This window comes from Squalius cephalus (assembly GCF_949319135.1).
Source record: "Squalius cephalus genome assembly, chromosome: 23".
Taxonomy (NCBI): Eukaryota; Metazoa; Chordata; class Actinopteri; order Cypriniformes; family Leuciscidae; genus Squalius; species Squalius cephalus.
Genome location: NC_137144.1, coordinates 6,904,395 through 6,920,524, shown reverse-complemented (window position 1 = coordinate 6,920,524; position 16,130 = coordinate 6,904,395). Strand labels below are relative to the sequence as shown.

Sequence of the window (16,130 nt, the reverse complement as noted above, 5' to 3'; positions counted from 1 at the left end):
GTGTCCGCTTTATGAGAGTGTGCTCTGTGAGCGTTACCGGGGAGACCGTGTTTTGTGTGTAGCAGTGAGCACATGGGAGTGGGCACATTTTCTACACTTGTAACACCATCGGCGTTATAGAGCAAATGCTTTGATGGCTCATATGTTTAGACGCTCATAAATACTCAAGCACCATCCTGTGAGATGCGGGTTCGCTTTCTGTATGTAAGAAAGCTGGCCGCGAGCTCGGAGAAGCCAGCAGAAATTTTTTTTTTTTTTTTCTGCCGCCAGAGCCGGATTTGAACACGGGTCTCCAGTGCAGAAGCGTAATATTCTGCCACTGAGCCACAGGGGCACATATGAGCTTCCAGTTGGTGCGAGCATATGACCGAGCGTCGTGTTTCGGCGTTTGTTTGCAGGCGCGCGTGTATTAAAACAGGCCGTTTACTGCAGCATTAGTATTTCCAGCCGCCTGAACTTAGAGGGGACTGAGAAATATGTATCCCGTGAGATGCGGGTTTGCTTTCTGTATGTAAGAAAGCTGGCCGCGAGCTCGGAGAAGCAAGCAGAAAAAAGTTTTTCTGCTGCCAGAGCCGGATTCGAACACGGGTCTCTGGTACGGAAGCCTAATGTTCTGCCACTGAGCCACAGGGGCACACATGAGCTTCTGGTCAGTGCGAGCATATGACCGAGCGTCATGTTTCGTTTCGGCGTTTGTTTGCAGGCGCGCGTGTATTAAAACAGGCCCATTTACTGCAGTATTAGTATTTCCAGCCGCCTGAACTTAGAGGGGACTGAGAAATATGTATCCCGTGAGATGCGGGTTTGCTTTCTGTATGTAAGAAAGCTGGCCGCGAGCTCGGAGAAGCAAGCAGAAAAAGTTTTTCTGCTGCCAGAGCCGGATTCGAACACGGGTCTCTGGTGCGGAAGCCTAATGTTCTGCCACTGAGCCACAGGGGGACACATGAGCTTCCAGTCAGTGCGAGCATATGACCGAGCGTTTGTTTGCAGGCGCGCGTGTATTAAAACAGGCTCGTTTACTGCAGTATTAGTATTTCCAGCCGCCTGAACTTAGAGTGGACTGAGAAATATGCGAGGATTGGAGGAAGTCCGGCCTATGCGGGACGAAAACACTCTCTCTTCCTCCTTTCGCCGGTGCTCGTGACGTCCGCTCTGATATCCCTTGAGAACGGCGCAGTTGCGCGGCTCGAACAAAGGGAGAGAGAGAGGGAAGATGTCATTATGTGCTGTGACATCGTTTGTTTGCAGGCGTGCATGTATAACAACAGGCTCGTTTACTGCAATATAGATATTTCTAGTCGCCTGAGCTAGGAGGGGACTGAGAAATGTGTGAGAAACGGAGGTGGCCCGGAGAGTGACGCGGGGTAGCTTTCTTATAACGTAAAGGAAGCCAGCCCGTGACCGTCTACTTCTGACATCCCTTGTGAGCGGCGCCTTGCGCGGCTCGAACAGAGGGGGAGAGGGCGTGCGTCATCCGGGGGGGGGGGTGTAGCTTCCTTGTAACGTAAAGGAAGCTATAGCCCGTGACCGTCCGTTCTGACATCCCTTGTGAGCGGCGCCTTGCGCGGCTCGAACAGAGGGGGAGAGGGCGTGCGTCATCCGGGGGGGGGGGGGGGGGGGTAGCTTCCTTGTAACGTAAAGGAAGCTATAGCCCGTGACCGTCCGTTCTGACATCCATTGTGAGCGGCGCCGTTTGCGCGGCTTGACAGAGGGGAGTAACCAGCTGGTCTGCTTCATCCCCTGAGGCGACGGCAGTGCGGGCAGAGGCCGGCCGCTGCGCGTCGGAGAAGGGCGGGGGAGAAGGAGAGAGCGAGGCTCGCGGGAGGGGCTCCGGCGAGCGCTCAGCTATAACCACCGGCTCGGGAGGCCTTTGAGAGCGGCGTTTTTTCTTACGCGGCCCGGAAGAGGCAGCCGGAGAAGGTGGAGGATCGTGAAACATGGCGAGTCGAGCCCGCAGGGTCGACATCGGCAAGTCCTCACACTGTTCGCAGCCGCCCGTGAAGGGCGCGGGCTGCGTGGTCGAAACCCAGGCAGAGAGCGCAGATCACGTGGCGGTCTCCGTCGCTGAGCGCGGCTCTGCACGAGCCACAGGATGAGCGAGGCATTTGCAACAACGCCTCGCGCTCTTTTAGATGCAAAGTGTGTCGCGGGGCGAACACACAAACATACAACACAGAGCAGTAAAAGGATATATTCGCCGGATAGCGAAGCAGGCAGGGAAAGCTGAAGGCGGCGAAGGCGGCCGGCGTCCTCAGGCTGAGATCCTCGGCGTGCTGGTCGCTTGATTCGACGGCGGCTTCCTCAGAGAGCAGCGATGCGTAGAGCTTCGCTGAAAAGACAGAAATCAGAGAAGCAGCCTCCGAGCCCCGCTTTTATACGCTAAGCCACACCCCTTTTCGCGGGCTGTGACGCATTAAGCGTGCCAAGCGCGCTCATTGGTCGTGACGTCACGCCAAGGGCTCAGCGGTAGGCTGCTGCAGTTGCCGCAGGGCAGCCAATGGGCACGCTAGTAAGCCTGCCCTAGGTCTGCAGGCTGCCGCACTGCGTTGACAAGATTATAAAAATTAAGGATAATTTTTGGCTTCAGTATCTCGAGAAAGAAAGGCTTTCCCGTAGCGTAGTAACTACGCAATACGAGAGAACCTCTCGTAAGAGAACCTTTAATTTGACATTGTTACAGAGTAAACTTTTTAAAAGCGTTCAGAAACATTGTCATGAAAGTTGACTCTCATTAAGTACACTTCAGTGGAATTGTATTTCATTAATATATATTTTTTTTTATTATATTTAAATATACATAAGATTAAGTATAAGATTTAAAGTACACTTCAAGTGCACATTCAATACAATTAAGTACACTTCTTTTTCACATGGGAAATCCATTCACAAAACCATTCTTCTAAAGCGTCTCAAAACATTTTTTAAACAACCCGCTCAGGTTCATGTCAAGGTATTTTAATTATCTGTGATGAATGCAGACTAACCTTGATTCAGAGCTAAAGCAGGGGCATAAACTACCACACCAGTGTACAGAATCTGAGGAGTTAACAATAGAACAATCAGCATAAAAATGTGTCAAAAACCAAACAACAAACTACATAATATGCATTTTAAGTGTATGAACATTGAATCACACTCACCGTTTGAATTATATAAATTAGAGTGGCTGAAACACGAACAAGCTTACCAAAACGCAATTCCAAATACTGTGAGAAAAACACAAATTACAAATCAGAACAAATAAGTATCATGCTGGGCCCTAACTTGCATAACTACAGCTGACTGTGATTTATTACTAAAAGTCATGACCTCCAAAAGCCTAGCAACATCTGGCCAACATCACACCTGACAGGGATCATCCCAACTCAGTACTTAATTTCTGTCCTGTAGTAGACATTTGCTATATTTCTGAATTTGAATATGGTAATATTAATATATTATGCAATAATGTGATCATGTAATATTAATGTATTGTAAAAGCTTTTATAAGACACAGGGCCCTATCTTACACCCGGCGCAATGCAGCGCCAAGCGCGACGCAAGTGTTTTTTGCTAGTTTCAGTCCGACGCAGTTATCATTTTCACATCCTTAATGTTAGCGTTAGTAATGTGCGCCTATAGGCGGGTCAAAACACACCCATTACTCATTATGAGAATTGGGAGAACCCTTTTAGACCTTGCGGCGCCGGCGCCGACCATTTATCCCCGTCGTTAAACTAGCAAAAGTGGATTCAGACACGCCCTAAGTGAACTTGTGCCGTGCGCTTTAGACCATGCACTTAGATTGTTAAAATAGGGCCCTCAATCTATTTATATGATGAACAGATTGCATTTAGGCTTTTAATCACATATAAACCTAAGGTCAATTCTCGTGTTATGCAGCACGTTTCAAGTCAAGTCACCGTAGTGCTTTTAACATTATGGACTGTTTCAAAGCAGCTTTACAGTGAAAATAGGAAATTAAAGTAACAGAGATTGTTTTGGCTTTACAGCAGCTTTAGAATAAAGTTATTGTCCAGCTAAAGTTAGCTTTGATTGATTAACTTCCATTGCAAAGATAATTACTTATTAACTTAGGGGCCGCTAACACGTCACCGTTCTAACAGAAAACCTTTAACGCGCTCCGACCGCTCATTTGCACAACAACAGTGCCTGGTGGCTCGAGAACACAAACCTAGGTTCTCAAAATAGGTTCCTGAAATAGGTTCCAAGGTGCAAGCGTTGAAAATCTTTGAAAACTTTCCTCGTAAACTTAAAAAACGTGAATCTGTGAAAACGCTGACGGTGTGCAGATGCGTATTACGTGTTTAGTCTATAGGTGTGCGCGTTTGAATATATATGTGCGCAGGCGTGTAGTCTTTCTTAACAAATTGACCTCAACAAATTACTTGTCTGGCCTTAAAAATTCATAATACAGAATTTATTTTTGCTTCCACGTATCCATGTGAACTGGAATCAGCAAGAACCAATGAGGTTCATTCTTGTGTTGCATCACGTTTGAGCTTGAGCAAGAACCAATGAGGTTCATTCTTGTGTTGCATCACGTTTGAGCTTCAGCAAGAAACAATGAGGTTCAATCTCGTGTTACGCATCACGTTTGAGCTTCAGAAAGAACCAATGAGGTTCATTCTTGTGTTACGCATCACGTTTAAGCTTCAGCAAGAACCAATGAGGTTCATTCATGTGTTACGCATCACGTTTGAGCTTCAGCAAGAACCAATGAGGTTCATTCTCATGTTACGCATCACGTTTGAGCTTCAGCAAGAACCAATGAGGTTCATTCTTGTGTTACGCAGCACGTTTGAGCTTCAGCAAGAGGTTATTCTTGCGTGTCAAGGAGGTTTGGTTGAGCTTCTGTTTATGTTTGCTGATGAATGTTTATGTGTAAATAAAAACCTAAATTTAATCTGTTCATCATATAAAGCGATCAAGTCTCTTCAGAAAATTTTAACTAAACCACTCAATTCATTTGGATTAGTTTTACGATCTCTTTATAAACTTTTTGAATTGTCAAAGTGGTAGTTGCATAGCTGTCAATGGAGGGACTGAAAGCTCTCAGATTTCATCAAAAAGATCTTCATTTGTGTTCAGAAGATGAACAAAAGCCTTATGGGTGTGGAACAACATGAGGGTGAGTAAATAATGACAGAAATTTTCTTTTTTGGTGTGAACAAAAATGTTTCTTCCTAATGTGATGCATATTTGTCAGTCATACATAAATGAAAAAGGTACGATTTCTGCAGTCAAAAACCATGGCATATTTGATTTTATTATTAACTATTTGCATCAATTTGATTTTATTTAAATGTTTTTTTTTTTTTAATGAATGCACTTATTCAAATTGCTTGGAATCAGTATAAATCTGTCAAAAATGTAAGAACATGGCTAAAATATAGCTAGCTTTGTAACAAACAATATTCAGTTATTATTTACAAATATATCATGTTGAGTTTATTATTTATTATTTACAAATATATCATGTTGAGTTTATTACTTTGTATGTTAAAACTGTAATCCAGATGGAAATTGTATGTTCAATTCAAAAACATAAATCTTAAATTTAGCCCTAAATATTTTTAAGTGTATGTGTATTATTATTATTATTCGTTTCAAGAGTAAGAGTTGTCTCGATATGAAACATGTAATCTTTGACGACAAATGCAAATTTAAAATGCACATTCGTACCTCGTATGTACTGGTGATGCCTGATCTGTAGAACACAGGCAGGAAAAGCTCCGCGGTTAAAAACACCACAAATGTGTAGGCGACCCCAAAGATGACATAAGAGGCCCCGTATCTGTACACATCTGATGGGGCCCCAATCACTGTCACTGCAGACATGAAACTGGCGGTGAGAGAAAGAGCCACCGGCCCGCAAGTCATCTGACGGCCCCCAACCAGAAAATCTTTAGATGAAGGTTTTTTCCTCTCTTTGATGGCGAAGAAGACCCCAATACTTGAGGAGACCACAAACAGAAGGGCAAACACCACATAGTCCCCAACCTGGAAGGTTCCCACAGAGTGACTTTTGTGCTCCATGTTTCTTTAGTTTGAGACAGAATCTGATCGAACTGGTAGTTAGGCTCCAGTATATCTAGTTCAGACACCTCACATGTTAATCATGTTAATCATTGAGTTTTTAACAGGTTAAAAAATGCTTATGAGTGAAGACATGGGTCGAGGGGTCTATTAGTCATTATATTACTCACATTTGTCTTCATGAATTTCCCCACAGGTGTCTATCTATCTATCTATCTATCTATCTATCTATCTATCTTATCTATCTTATCTATCTATCCATCCATCCATCCATCCATCCATCCATCCATCCATCCATCCATCCATCCATCCATCCATCCATCCATCCATCCATCCATCCATCCATCCATCCATCCATCTATCTATCTATCTATCTATCTATCTATCTATCTATCTATCTATCTATCTATCTATCTATCGTCGTTTTATTTAATCAAATTAATCAAGTTGTTTATCTAGAATATGAAGGACAGTAATGGTGACTGTCAAAAATGTGTTATATTTTTACTTGGCTTAGCATTTGGTTCATTATTATCTCACTTCTTTATTAACTTATGTGCTTGAGTGATGTTTGTAATGCTTTATCATCCGTGAAACGGTCTGATGTGTATTGTATCCTGGCACACAGCTGACAAAGCATTTTCATAAGCAGAAAGAATGCTGAATGCTGCCAATTTTGACAGATGTGATAATGTTAAACAGTTTCAAACAGATTCACATCCATTTGCACTGAGGGACATCACACAATATCCATTCAAAAGTATAATGAGACCAATATATAATGTCATATAATATAATATAATAGTGTGTGAAAACAGGTAAAGTGGGAAACTTTCTGACCATTACCGTTTTTCTCAGTCGCTTTGGTGCATTTCTCACATCACTATTTACATTTGCACAACAGTTAGTTCAACCTCCACAACATTTAGTCATTTGTGCACATCATAGTAGCAGTTTCTCATTCCTTCCAACAAATTGCAAATGCTTTTGGACATACATCAATTGCTTTCATACAACTCTCTGCTGTTTTATAACATTATCATTTGCTTATGTCAGTCAAAATTAACTATACTTGTGAATGCGGAATAGTCATTCCATATAAAACTAATAGTCCTCATTTCATTGCTTGAGTCATTACATACAAAAATGTTGAACTAGTTGTCAAAATCTGTCAAGCAAATTGTACACATTTTTTCAAATCTTTTTTTTTCCTGAAAATGTCTCCTAAATTGAACAATTTCTCTCAGGTGAATCTCAGCTTTCACTGATGAGGAACGTCTGGATGTGCATGAATGATTTCAGTACTATGTATGTTGTATGTTCAGTACCAATATGTACTGCAATATTGTTTACAGTTGTGCACAGCTCTACCCAAAGGGAGTTTATGTTTGTTGTAAATAAGGGTGTATTTTTTCTTTTGCACAATGCTGTGAACAAATTAGAATTGCAAAGAGCATAATGCAGTAAAAATGTGAAACATAGATATTCAGTGTCTTGTAGTACTCACTAAATACAGTAATGTGTAAGTTTACTGTATTTTTCAAATGGCTGTGCAAATAGTATATAGTGCTGTCTTGAGCATTTTCAGGTAGTGTCACCAAGATCTGCTTTTTTTGCATTGGAAAACATTTACAGAGTAAACTGTCATAATGAAAACATGACAAAGCCATTTGACTATCTTGTTCATAAACAATGGTGTCAGGACTTTTCATCTAGATGACACTGACACTTTCACTGACATGAATACTTGCTTTTGAGGAATGAGCTATCCATTTTGAGCAAGTGACACGCTTTTGCAGGTTATCAACTAGGTTTTGCAGTTTGTACTAATTGTTTTGAGAACTGCATTAACTGTTGTGCAAATGTAAATAGTTATGTGAGAAATGCACCAAAGCGACTAAGAAAAACTGTAATCATCCCACATAGGATCAAATAAATTAATGCTGATTTTTATTAGTTTCTCTCTTCACTCTATATCATTATGCTGTAAATTACAATGTTGTTTTTGACCAATCAATTATCAATTATAATATAACCAATTATAGTTATTACAGTGTTACTCATATATACGTAAAAAGTAAGTTTAAAAGCTCTCTCTCTTTGTTTTTGTTTTTTTATCTTTTTTTTTTTTCACTGTGCTTATTATGCTCAGTGAGGTAATTTGAGAGCGCGTAAAAGCGCGTTGGACTCAGATTACAGCCATGAGCGTCTCCTCTAGTGCGCATACTCATATGAAGAATTCCAGATGTGGACATCGTCTCTGTCAGGTCAGTCAGACCTACGGAGTGGACAGAAGCTATCTATCATGTTAGCCTTTACACTTGGTCTGTTTTTATTGCCGCTCTACGGCATGGTCTACACGGGACCTTTGCTCCCTGAAATGTCCAACGGGACTTTTCACCACTTCTTCGTCCCGGACGGTGATTACGAGGAGACCGAAGACCTGGAGAAATGCCAGATGCTTTTCAAATGGATCGACCGCAGACCATGTCCACTGGAGGAAGACCAGGACTCGCTCATTCGAGAGGATTTTATCATCATTAAACAACAGATTGAAGACGCAGCGCGCGTTCTGGAGAGCCTTGGGAAGAGCATTTCCTACGACCTAGACGGCGAGGACAGTTACGGGAAATACCTGAAGAGGGAGATTGTGCAAATCAGTGATGCATTTACAAACGTGGAGAAATCTCTTCTGGAGTTGGAGACAAAATTCAAGCAAAGCCAGGAGACGGAGCAAAGAGAGGAGAATGAGTTCACCAATAACTTTATCAACCCCATGTATAATGTGAGAGACACCCTGCAGGAAACTCTGGACATCTCCTCCGGACTCAAGGATAAACATGAACTCATCTCTCTGATCATTCGGAGTCATGGATCGAGGTTAAGCCGACTGAAAAATGACTACCTGAATGTTTAGACTCACAGATATTCTGGACAGACTACAGTCCAAGTTGGGTTGTTATTGCATTTCTGTTAAATGCTGGAAATCTTAAATTTCCCATGCATGAAACTCTTTTTGTGGTTTTGAGTAATGAAGGTTCCTTCACTCTTAAAAATAAAGTAAAATTCAATAGTGGAGAACCATTTTGGATTATAGTTTAAAAAAAATAAAAAAATATATATATAATTGATGCTTCATTATGGGTTAATCATTCTTTTGATTCCTGGATTTAAAACACATACAAAAGTTCAGTGTCATTGCCTGCTTAAAAAGGTTTTTTTTATAACTTCTACAACATTATGTTTGGTTCTGATTAGAACCTTTTTTTAAAAAAGTAATGACAATTCAGATATATTAGCAGGTATTTTCTGAATGTGCAACAACCTCAATAACTCTCCAAAAATGTTTGATGTTTCTGTAAATGTAAAATATAGAAGTCTTAATTCTGAAAATATTTTCTGAATATTTCCATTTTGCAATTTTTGTCTCTGGGCATGCAAGCAAACAAGATTAAAGGTGCAGTCTGTAAGATGACAGCTAGTGGTCGAAATAGGAACTGCAGTCCAAATTCAAAATATCGGAGACTGTTGTTTATCCCGCCCCCTCCTCCTCAGACTCGACGCTCACGCGGGTTGCCAGTTTGAGGACACCCAACAAGAATGAGCGCAATTGACAGTAGGCATGTTTCCATTACAGATTTGCGCAAAACTTTTGCGATTTTTTCTAAATGTCGATGAAAAAATATTGTGAAATGACGATGTTTCCATTAACCGATGTTATGCAACTAAAACGTCATTTTTTCCTCTCGCGATCAGTTATTCCAATCATGGCAACAGATGTTGGAAGGTTTATACGGTTTATATATATCCCAGCCACCGCACTAGTCATTATTTTTAATGGACGTAAGCGTGTTAAGCATTAATGGCAAGGAAAGCCCCTTATACTTGTGAGTGGCACATAGTGGTGTTTCTCCCTCATATCTGCTTCAAGCTCTTGGTTGAGGTATTTCTTTGAGTTTTACAATCCAGTATTCCTGCAATTTGTTTGTCTTTTATGAATTTCATTAAGAACCCTGTCTCGTCTTCTGTCCAAAACATACCGTGTCATCTGCGTCAGGTGACCTGTAAATGAGCAAAAACTGTTTCCATTGCAGTTTTGCAAAATAGTCCTTTTTCGAATTGACTGAAAAACCACCTCATGCGAGCGTAAAACCTTTTTTGCAATAAATGGGAGTTTTTGCGAAATTGACGTGTTTCCATTGGGCGTATTTTCAATTCGGAATTTCAATTTGCGCTATTTGAAGGGTAATGAAAGCGCGGATAGTGAAAGCCGAGGAGACTTACACATTGTAAGTTGATGAGTTGATTTATCTGCGTTTCAGTATGCTCTTGTTCATAAAGATTTCTTAGATGAATACCGAGGCTTTTGTAGGTTGGGTAGAATCTACAATCTCTGACCCAGTTTGTTTGCAATACGCTGTGTTTCCTGCCAACTGGCATCCCATGGTGTCGAAATACTATTGGGTGAACTGGCAGTGGGCGGAGTCACACAGACCAAAACAAAAACAGACATTCCAACGCCGAACGCACATTTCAAAGTAAAATAACTGGCTGTAGAAGTGTTTTTCAGAGAAACGAGTATGTGAACTCAACATGTTTCCTAAATATCTGCAAACATATTATGATATTATTTTATACTTTAGTAGAGTGAAAAGTTACATACAGCACCTTTAAATGTGTGTGCCTTTTTTTGATTAGTTGCATAAATGATTAAACAGATACCAATCAGTCACACACCTAAAATGCGCTTCATGAGGTGTAACATCTACGGTAACTGGTTTATTCAAATCAAAAATATTGTTTAACAAGATTTAATTAACCTGACTGTACAAAAGTCTTTTTTTTTTCCACATCAGATCCGCCTTATGACAACAACTGCGGTTTCATTTTTTAGGTGCTCTAAAGACCAGTAGTCTGGTCTTTCTCAGCTGTCTGTATACTGCTGAGGGCTGACATTCAATTTTGGATGATTGAGGAAGTTAGAGGGTTGGTGGTTAAACAAGCTGGTTGAGATTTGGTATTTCCTGTGTCATTAGAACAGAAAGTCTCTTTCTCTTTCTGCCATGTGGAAGAATAATCAAAGTCTGTAGCAATATACAAAGAAACACAATCTACCTTTTCTACTTCCAACTCCACAAGAATGCAGGGATATTTGCTGGTGAACAGTTCGAACCTTTAACTGTAGTCCATCCATGAACATAAGTCATGACTCATGACAAAATACCATGCTGAAGCATAAAACATACCCAAACCAGAGAAGTATAAACCACAATATTGAACCAAAAGCACTGTGTTGCTGCTGAATTTTAATTTCTAATCAGAACAATGAAGTACTTATAGATGTTTTCTACCCACAGTCCCCTGGGCTGCGACTGTTTTCTTTTTCTTCCTCATATTCAGGGTTTTATTCTTGCTGGAGGTTAAAGCTCAAGGAAAGAATGCCTTTGGTAATGGTTTAGTATTACCAGATCTGTGCCTGTTCAGTATCATTTCATATGGATCTAGTTTCAGTGGTTTTGTTGTAAAAAAACAAACAAAAAAAAAAGATGTTTATTTTAAGTAAGATACTGAAAGATGTGTGTGTGTGTGTGTGTGTGTGTGTGTGTGTGTGTGTGTGTGTGTGTGTGTGCGTGCGTGCGTGTCTGTGTGTGTGTGTGCAAAACTAGAAGAAAGAGATACCAATCTGCTAGCTTTTAAAATGTGATTGTTCTAAATGAGTAATCATATACAGTACTTTATGATGACATGTTTACGGTGAATATTAACATATTTAATATGTATTGAATTTCTGAACATGCAGTGATCAGTCTTAGCTATATAAAAAGATCACATTTGAAAGCTATTAGCAAAATTTCAATAAAATATAGATTTTTTTACATATGTTTTGTTTTATTGGTTCATAATTTTCCTGGTCAATGGTTTAGTTGGTCTTTCCTTGTTTTCATTTGTCATGTTAACCTCTTTTAATTTGAAATGTTAGTTTTTCTCTTGTTTTATTGAAAGTTCTCATCATCTTCTCTTGTCTTTGTTGATCGATTGTTCCCCAGATGTAGAAACTGTATTAGGTATTGCATACTGTCAGTGTGAGGTCACTGTCATTTAATCATGAACATTCCACAAAGTCAGCATGGGTGTGTATGATTTAATGTGACCTACAAATGTCAGCCACATTACTGTTCCCTGCCATTTCCAAATATGATGACTCCTCTCGCAGTCTCGTGGTAAAGTGTCCAATGGATCATTTTTTTCTAAAGATGGTTTCTGTCATTTTAGGCAGTTTTCATTACATTGATGTTAGTTCCAGTGTTCTTTAAATAAGTTTTGTTTTGTTTATTAATTTGATGCTATAAAAACGGGGATGTGAAGACATAAAGAGAGGTAAAACAACACACAATAGAAGTATGTTTTAAGAAGGGATTTAAAAAAGTTCACTTATTCAGCCGACTGGTAGATCTCCTTTCCTCTGATTTCCTCTGGTAGATTGTTCCAGAGCCTCGGTGCCCTTGCTGCAAATGTCTCCTCTCGATTTCAGTCGTGTCTCTGGAACAGACAAAAGCCCTTTGCCTGAGGATCTCAGGGTAAGAGCTGGCGTGTAAGATACTAATAGGTCTGTGATATAGCAGGGGGCAAGACCATGTAAAGCCTTAAATGTAATCAGTAACATCTTAAAATCAATTCTAAAACATACTGGGAGCCGGTGTAATGCAGGAAACAGGAGTGATATGATCACGTTTCTTGGTTCTGGTTAAAAGCCTTGCAGCTGAGTTCTGAACAGACTGGAGCCAATATAGATTTTTGATTCAGGCAGGTAAAAAGACTGTTGCAGTAGTCCAAACGTGATGAAATGAAAACGTGTAAAATGGTCTCAGTATCTTAATTAAGTTAAAAACTTAGAGGCCAGATTTTGGGTCAGAAGGGGTCAGAAATGTTCCTAAGATGATAAAAAAAACCATGATTGCACAAGTAGTGTGCAGCGCAAAACATAAATCACTGTCAAACCAGACACCAAGATTATTTGCCACTGGCTTATTGAGATCTGACAGGTCAAAGGAACTAGTAAAGGGCATAATCTGATTTGTCAAATGCTGGAGGCCAATGACTAGGATCTCAGTTTTGTCTGAGTTCATTTGAAGAAAATTGTTAGGGATCCAGTTTAGACAGTCCTTCAGTGAAGTTAACATTGCAGGGTCAGTGGATATAAAGGGGACATATCATGAAAATCAGACGTTTTCCGTGTTTAAGTGCTATAATTGGGTCTCCTGTGCATCTACCAACCCTGAAAACGTGAGAAGTGCAACCCAGTAACTTTGTTTATCTGCAGGCATGTCAAAAATTAAGCCGATCTGATTTCGCTCCCCTTCTGACGTAGGAAGGGGTTATTATTATAATATTACCCGCTCTTAATCTGCACGTTTCCACCCGCGGTGCCGTTATTTGGTTTACGCACGCGACAACAGTGTAACCAGTTCTTAACGCAATGGCAAGAGTTCGAGCAAAGCATGCAAATTCTGTCGTTGCTGCACAGACGAGCACAGAACACTATTTGACCAAAAAATATAATTGCTGCATTATAAAGACCTCAGGGAACTGTCAACTTGCGTAAAAGTTAAACATGACATGCAAGTCAATGCGATTAATCAATGTAACTACATCCATGTATCCACTAACCATTCAGAAACGTCCAGGTGTGTTTAAAAGTTGTACCTCTTCCTGAGTCTCGGGTCTACGGATTATTTCTGAGATTTGACTGAAATTCTTTTTCGTTTGTTATTGCCAGAGTATCTGAAGCTCGTGTAAAGGATCTGCCGTCTTCTGAACAGGGGCGGGGAGCAGCAGCTCATTTACATTTAAAGGGACACACACAAAAATGGTGCGATTTTGGTCACACCCAAAAAGGGACAACTTTGACAAGCTATAATAAATTTTCTGGGGGGTATTTTGAGCTGAAATTTCACAGACACATTCTGGGCATAATATGTCACCTTTAATGGGCAGGTACAACTCTGTATCATTTGCATAAAAATGGAAAGAGACACCATGTCTTCGAATAATGTGCCCTAAAGGAAGCATATATAATTAAAATAAAATTGGTCCCAAGACCGACCCCTGTGGCACACCATACTTCACAGTAGAATAAGAAGACTTGCAATTATTCAGGGACACGTAGAACCTCCTATCTGACAAATAAGATAAAAACCAGTCTAAAACAGTGTCTGATATCCCCACCCAGTGTCTCAATCTCTCTAAGAGGATGCTATGGTCAAAAAAGTTACTTGTATACACCCACTGACATCAATACAGCCCATAATCCTGGGGAATCTCTTCTGCTCGTTCCATGCACATGGAGGAGGAGGGTTCTTGTCCCACTGACCAAGTCACAGTTGCCCCAGTTTCTGACCAACTCTCGGCCGGCCCTCTGCAAGAACTTTTCATGGTTATCTAGTTTCTTAGTTTCTATTTGTGATCCTTTTCACACCCTCTGTCAATCTCATCCTTCCCTATCACTCTATGGCAACTTGAGATCCACTTTCCTGCAGAGTTTAGCTCCAACCCTAATCAATCACATGTGAACAAGCTAATCAAGGTCTTCAGGTGTGGCAAGCAGGTCGAGGCAGAGAGCCGTGGGAATGGAGCAAGGCCACTAGTGCGAGTGCTAATGAGTGTTAGGGCACCTCAAAGGCCAGAGTTGCCAACCCCTGGTCTAGCCCATACCATTGTCTGTAATGGATCCAGTTCATGTCATTGATGGCACAGACTTAGGCACAGCCACAGCCAGTTCCATACCATGTCACAGCTTCTCATTCCATGTTGCTACTATATGTTGTGGCTTATATGTTGTCTGCTACTATATGCTACAGCCTTTTCAAAGACTGTGATGACGGGTTAACACAGTTCTCAACATTGCAAATCTAGGAAAGGTTTTCATATAATTTAAAAAAAAAATGTAAATGTACATTTAAACTGCTATACTTTGTGTTATTACTTTGCCAGTAAATTAGAGAAGACAAATTAACTGCTGCAAGGGTGTTTCTAGTACAGCAGTTGAGAAAATTATGGCAACTTTGACATCATTCTCTCTTCTGACTGCTGTAATTAATCTTTCTATATTTTTTCCTCTTTTACAAAGTCATGGAAATGCTATCATGGTTTTTTTTTTGTTTTTTGTTTTTTTTTTTTGCTATTGGAGCAAATGGGAATGCAGAAAGTATATTAGCTGCCGTCTCCTGTTCACCACTATAGAAGTTTTCCCTATGATTCTGAGAGCCCCAGAAACGTGAAAAGGGTCCTTTCATTGAAAAACACATATTCAAAGAATGATGCCAAAATTATAGCTGTAGTATGTCCGTAAAGGTATTTATATAACACAGAGATACCAATAAAAAGCACTTGAAAAGTACGTTTTCATTGAATTCAGCACAGATTTTAAATTCAGCCCAAGTGTTCCTAATTTAAGTAATTTGTCTTTGTATAAATAAGTACCCTCGTATTTATCTTGTCTGTTGTCGAGCATTGAATATTTACTATAACAAGTTTAGTAAGTTCATGAAAGGTTTTGTCAAATCATGTTCAAGTCAAGCTTTCAGTAAAGCCATTTTGTATTCTTGGTGGTGTAGTTTGTTACTTTCTCACACAATAAATCTGCAAGTTTGGATTACAATTTATCACTTATCAGTTGCCCTAACTACACCCTTTGTTTGACTTATCTCACTCCTTTTGTGTGTGTAATTAATAACGTGTGTGTGTGTGTGTGTGTGTGTGTGTGTGTGTGTGTGTGTGTGTGTGTGTGTGTGTGTGTGTGTGTGTGTGTGTGTGTGTGTGTGTGTGTAGATTTGGCTATACTTGTGAGACAAAATAAATGAAAATGTCCTCAAAAATATGGTGAATCATGTTGAAAAACCATGTGATTTGATGTGGTTCTCAATATTTGAAATGCTAACAAGTCAGCCAAATCATGTATGACTATAAATTTAATGATGTCAACATGTTTTTTCTACGGGTTAGGTTTAGGGGTAGTGCAGTAACTGTCATTAGCTCCTAAGGCCTATGTGTGAGTGTGTCTTCCTGGAATCTGCCCCTGGTAAACAAACAGC

At 40.3% G+C, this 16,130-nt stretch overlaps 2 protein-coding genes across 2 annotated transcripts in view; one reads left to right on the top strand and one right to left on the bottom strand.

The window, feature by feature from the left end:
* The window catches only part of slc5a12 (solute carrier family 5 member 12), a gene marked incomplete at both ends in the record, with an annotated part of 28,426 nt that extends 22,387 nt beyond the window's left edge, over positions 1–6,039 (bottom strand). Inside the window, 3 exons of the mRNA XM_079859749.1 lie at positions 2,985–3,036; positions 3,141–3,206; positions 5,686–6,039. Coding sequence (XP_079715875.1) covers positions 2,985–3,036; positions 3,141–3,206; positions 5,686–6,039 — 472 coding nt within the window. The remainder of the gene's footprint in view (positions 1–2,984; positions 3,037–3,140; positions 3,207–5,685) is intronic.
* A 2,229-nt stretch (positions 6,040–8,268) lies between these two features.
* Positions 8,269–9,133, top strand: fibina (fin bud initiation factor a). The gene has a single exon (XM_079859658.1). The coding sequence runs from the start codon at positions 8,285–8,287 to the stop codon at positions 8,954–8,956; it is 672 nt and encodes a 223-aa protein (XP_079715784.1). The 5' UTR covers positions 8,269–8,284; the 3' UTR covers positions 8,957–9,133.
* The last annotated feature ends 6,997 nt before the right edge of the window (positions 9,134–16,130 follow it).